At 35.9% G+C, this 5995-nt stretch overlaps 1 protein-coding gene across 1 annotated transcript; it reads left to right on the top strand.

Annotated features, from left to right (window-relative positions):
* The first annotated feature begins 1457 nt into the window (after nt 1–1457).
* LOC131603937 (uncharacterized) lies at nt 1458–5756 on the top strand. Its single transcript, XM_058876409.1, has 6 exons — nt 1458–3267; nt 3793–3931; nt 4078–4225; nt 4313–4558; nt 4845–5123; nt 5412–5756. The coding sequence occupies exons 1-5, from the start codon at nt 1611–1613 to the stop codon at nt 5094–5096; spliced, it is 2442 nt and encodes an 813-aa protein (XP_058732392.1). The 5' UTR covers nt 1458–1610; the 3' UTR covers nt 5097–5123; nt 5412–5756.
* Nucleotides 5757–5995: the final 239 nt, after the last annotated feature.

Below are 5995 nucleotides of genomic sequence, written 5' to 3'. Positions count from 1 at the left end.
ATTTTTTCTAAATCCTTGAGGGGATTAAAATAGTCTTTTATGCTTACCAGTATAAAAGACTCCTCTTTTGGCAGTTGCTCCGTTTTATCCTTTTTTTACAAGTCCATCCAAATTGCTTTATTTTGTCATCTCTTCGCTCACAACCTTATATATGGTACCAATTCTTTCTCTCTTATTAATTTTCTATAGTTGATTTTGAAAAGGTATGCTTGATATGGGTTCTTTACGTTAAATGTAGGGCTTTAGGCAAGTAGTCACTTTCTAACGATTCCGAGAGTGGTGGTGACTTATTTTTGTTCTACTGTTTTCTCAAGAACAAAACATCTTCATCCTCCGTTGTGTTCAAGAATATTGGTGACTTTGTATCTAGTTACACCTCATAATAACAAATTCATCTTTTCTGATCGGGAGTAGACGTTTCCTCTTATGAGAATGAGGATCGGGTTGTCCTTGAGATTTATTCGCCGTCGAAGAGTGTTACCTTGATTGTTTCCTCCGAATCTCATTCAATTACCTCTAATTTTACCTCCCCGTTATCAAAGACTTGATATTCTTTTCTCTCTTTCCCCTTTTTCCGTGGGGATCTTGAGAATTCTTAATGTCGCCCCTCCCAAATGTTTCCCAATAGTGGGGGCTATATCACGACCTTTGAGTTGGTCTGCGAGGAGTTGGATGTTACTCCGACCGCGAGGGTATTTTTCTTCTTCTTTACCACCAACCAATCAAGATGACGAAACATTTTAGGTGGATAAGTGATGAATATCTCATAAAAGTGTCTAGTCATACACTATATATCATTGCTCCATAGTGAAAAACTCTCCCCAACATTTATGAGTTTGCTTTTGATGTCACACTGAACCAAAACAAGAACATCCTCGGAGAAAAAGAAGATTAATGAGATGCTTCTTCGAAATTAGTATGAAAATATATTTTCGAACTAAATTTTAATAAAATAGAAGTGTATTACTTACAACTTGAATATGTATTACATGTGTCTAAGAAATAACAAAACATCGCAATCACAAAATCGAACGTCGATCGGAGAAAGCCTTCAAGATTCCTTGCATACTAGCACACACGTTAGAGAAAACAAAACACCGCAATCGGAATTGCGTTATTGTACTACAAACTAAACCGAAAACTAACAACGGAATAGGAAATGAAAATGCGGCGAGAGGAAAACAACACCCATATAGGGCAGCAACTACGCACATAAGAAAATGAGCATCAAACATGTCAAAACAAGCAACAAACATCCGCAAGCAGAGACAAAGCACGTAGAAACGAATTATATGGTTTTTAAGTGGAAAAATGACATTTAGTACACTTTGTGAACATAAACCGAACAAAAGCAAGATAGGAACATGAAACGGTATACAAACATTAATCAAATATATACACAAGTAATACGAAAACCAAGACAATTATTTACATGACATTTATCTAAAAACTAGAATGAACAAATGTCTTAAGAAAAAGATTAAATGTTTTTCAGTATCTTTTATCATGCTAAGAAAACCTTCAAGACCGGTAGACTTCGCTCCCTCGTTCTTCTTTACATTTAATTTACCATTAATCACTTTTCTTAGACAACACTGAACAAGAAGAAGATGTCAAGAAATCCAAACACTCTGTTCTTAGACAAATTCCTCCTAAACCTCACCTCCAGCAAATCCACCTCCCAATCCACCACCTCCTCCGCAAAATCCATCATCCAAGCTTGGTCTCAACTCCGAAACGCCCTTCAAAACTCTTCATTCAATCAACACCATCACCACCATCTCCAAACCCTAGTCAATTCCCAAACCTCCCTCCATGTCGCTGATCCACAAGCAAAACTCCTCCTTTCCATTCTCACTTCTTCCAATTTCTCTCTCCCCCATCATTCCCTCCCTCTTTGTTTCCGCCTCCTTTACATATGGATACGAAAATCCACTAAACCTAGTTTTGATATCATTGATTCGGTAGTGGAGGTTATCTCCAAGATGTTTTTATCTTCTCATACTCAATTTGATAACGTTTTGTTATTCTCTGAAGCTATTTTACTTCTGGGTGCTTTTTCTTTTGTGCATTCTTTATCTGAGAATACTAAAAATCTCTGCTTGGATGTTTTTTGTAAACTTTTGGTGGATAAATGTAGGCTGGTTTGTTTGTATGATGAATTTTTGGCTAATGTTCTTGCTGGGATTGGGTATGCTTTGTCGTCGTCTTCTGTGAGTGTTCATTTTGTAAGAATATTGGAATGTTTGTTTGGAATTTGGGGGAAAGGTAATGATGGGCGTCGAGGTAGTGTTGCGGATGGACTCATGGTTCTTTATTTGAGTGATTGGGTTGCGTCGAATTTGATTAGTTTTGGGTTTTGGGATAAAGCAAATGTTTTTGCGAGAGAAATTTTCGGGGGTTTTAAGGAAAAGTATGCATCGTTTGCTGTTTTTATGTCGGGGGTTGGAGTTTTGAGAGTTAGTGATAGGTATGCTTCTTCGACTGGTGTGAAATTGGATGTTGTTGCTAGAATGAGGACTTCTGCGATTATTCGGGTGGAGGCTTTAGTAAGTGATTTGGTTTATAGGACAATAGGATTTGGTAGCTCCTGCAGTGATATTCAAGATAGAATTTTGCTTCAGTGTGTTTCGATAGGATTGACTCGAACAGTTTCATTTTCAGGCCATTCCTCGTTGTTTGTTTGCCTTGGTTTGTCGTTGTTAAGTGAGGTACTTCCATTGCCTCGTCTTTATGAATCCGTGTTTGAATTGTCGCCGAGTTCTGGTGAACTAAAGGTTAATGAGATCAAAGAACATCTAGATAATATCCTCTTTAAGGAAGCAGGAGCTGTAACCGGAGTTTTCTGCAATCAATATGTTTTAGCAGATGAAGAAAATAAGAATATAGTGGAGAATCTTATATGGGAATACTGTCGTAATATTTACTATGGACACAGGAAAGTGGCTATGCATCTTAAGGGCAATTACGATGAGTTGCTTAAGGATTTCGAAAAAATTGCGGAATCGGCTTTCCTTATGGTTGTAGTCTTTGCGCTAGCTGTAACAAAGCACAAATTGAGCTCGAAATTTGATCAAGAAATACAAACTGACGTCTCGTTGAAGATACTAGTATCGTTTTCTTGCCTGGAACATTTTCGCCATGTACGCTTGCCAGAGTACATGGAGACTATTCGCAAGGTTATTGCAAGTGTTAACAAGAATGAGCATGCTTGTACGTTTTTTGTGGACTCCATACCCTCTTATGGTGACTTGACAAATGGGCCAGGTATGATTTATTCAATTGCATTTTCATTTGAATTGCTTTTATTTTGGGTTTCCATTTTATAAGATTCTCTATTCTTCTAGACATGGTAGTTAAAATCCCGATTTGAATAGTAAAATCTCATGATTCTGTGATTATGTCTTCCCTCAATGATTATGACTATATCCATAATCCTATTTTTGTGGAATCAAGTAGAATCCCCCCCTGTTATCATTAAATAGTAATAATCTTACGATATTTCAAACGTTTATGCCATTATGCTTATGAATAAATTTAAATTTATATAAGTATGTGAAGTGTGATTTAAGGTTTTAATTATCTTAATTGTGAGCTATGCTTAGATTTTCTCTGTGTTACTAGTGCTATTTTATATGTATATATATATACAAATTTATATGCATAAAAATGAGTTTTAGAATTTTGTATAGTTTTACTGTTAGTGTTAAAATTTGTCATTTGACGATTTACTATTTTACTTCCCCTTCCCGATATAGTGTGAAACCGTGATTTTAACTACCTTGCTTCTAGACCAGAAAACCAAATACTTATGGTCCAAGGATGAAGTGCAAACAGCTCGTGTTTTGTTTTACCTACGGGTCATTCCAACTTTGATAGAGTGTTTGCCAGCCCCAGTATTCGGAGACATGGTAGCTCCAACTATGTTCTTGTATCCTATATCAACCAAGTGCATATTTAGTTTTGCTTGGTTTTTTCATTAAATTGTTTCGTTGCAGGCTTCCGTCAAAATTTATTTCTGTAGTATTTTTGTTTATAATCGATAAAAAAATGTGTTTCCTTATTTTAAAAAACTAGATATATGGAACATCCGAATGGAAAAGTAGCTCGAGCTTCTCATTCTGTCTTCACTGCATTTATGTCTATGGGGAAAGAATCTGAAAAAAACGATGGAGTCTCTTTGAAGGAGAATCTCGTTTTTCATTACATACAAGTATCCTTATCGGTAATTATCAAACCAAAGACTGGTCTTTAATATGTGAGACTGATAATTTTGAATACGTTTTTATATGATATCGTATTTTGAATATAGGGATATCCTGGCATTACTCCTTTTGAGGGAATGGCATCTGGAGTTGTAGGAATGGTCCAACATCTTCCTGCTGGAAGCCCTGCCACTTTTTATTGCATTCATACTCTTGTTGAAAAAGCGAGTCAGCTTTGTTCTGAAGTCTTCACTCATGAGGCTGATGCGTGGAAGCAGTGGCAAGGAGAGCCAGAACCTAGCAAGAAATTATTGGACTTGCTTTTACGTCTAGTTTTCCTTGTTGATATTCAAGTAAGGTCTTACTTTAAAAATTTATCCATTTGACATTAAGTGCTTCTTAATTGTTTCTCGTAACCTGTCTGTAGTCCATACTCCATTTGCATTAAATACTATTAGACATTGGCACAAACACGAATACCAGACACAACATTGACATGTCGATGCGAGTAATAATTTAAGAAAATAGAAGTGATTGAAAGTAACCACATGTTTTGATATCGTGTCAGGGTTGTATAGATTAAATAATAAATATTGTTTTGGAACTTACACAATCATGCAAGCTTTTCTATATTTTCAGGTCCTACCCAACTTGATGCAACTATTGGCACAATTGATTACCAAGTTACCACAAGATGCACAGAACATAGCTTTGAATGAGTTGTATTCACAAGTGGCTGATTCCGATGATGTTGTCCGCAAACCCATGTTGGTTTCATGGCTGCAGTCATTATCTTACCTTTGCACAATGGCTTCAAATCAAAGTTCCGCCTCCCGAAAAAGTAAAAGTGAAGACCCACTAAGCGATGGAAGAATTACTGCACATCTCTAAGAGATTCGGTCCAATTTTTAATTTTCGGTACATTCCATTTTCTACTTTCTACTCTAATAAATTTACTAGCTATGTTATATTTTACTAATGCATCACGATGCATCTTTATATGTCTGAGTGCGATTTACGTGGACTCAGATTGCCAGACTTTAGTGCACCAAAGGCATCATGACTTTCAATGTTTATGCATCGTTTGATTGATCCTGTGTATCATATAGTGTCATGTGTTTTGATAGGATACTGCTGCATAATGGTGTTATGTGTTTAAGTGATTAAATAAACCTAAACATTCTTCTGCGCTTGTTTTTTGTGCAGCTGTCTGTAGCAACTGAGAAGTTTTTGTACACGGTAGATGCAAAGGAGTCCATATTAGATATAAGGTTAGCTCAAGAATTGGCTTTTAATCAAACAGAACACGATTGAAGCCGATGCAGAAACTGAAACCTGATTACTCCCGTATGATATTGGCCAGGGTTGAACAAGTTCAATGCTAATGAGAATGGTAATCATTCTCCATGCCCATGGGACTTTTGTTTGATAAACAGAGGGTATGCTATCTAATTAGGAAAGGGAAGAGCTTTTGTAATTAACACAGCTTTAGTATGGTATAACTATTGTATATATGATATATGAAGTTAGATATAAATACTTCTAAATGCATGGTGAGTCAAGGACTGAATTTTATTCAATTTTATTTTGGTTATTAGATGGTGATAACAATGCTTCATATTGTTCAATTTATCTATAATTGTGAGTATGTATGAGTAGGATTGTGTTAATTTTGATTTTGAAATGAGGTCTTTTTATCAATGTAATGCTTTAGTTTTTCATATTATGATAGTGTTTGATCTATGTAGCAAACTCACTCAGATAAGACATTCACGCACTTCTATTGAAAA

Source organism: Vicia villosa, linkage group LG5 (genome assembly GCF_029867415.1).
Source record: "Vicia villosa cultivar HV-30 ecotype Madison, WI linkage group LG5, Vvil1.0, whole genome shotgun sequence".
In the NCBI taxonomy this organism is placed as follows: Eukaryota; Viridiplantae; Streptophyta; class Magnoliopsida; order Fabales; family Fabaceae; genus Vicia; species Vicia villosa.
The sequence above is the reverse complement of the archived record's forward strand: the minus strand, read 5'-3'. Positions and strand labels throughout refer to the sequence as shown.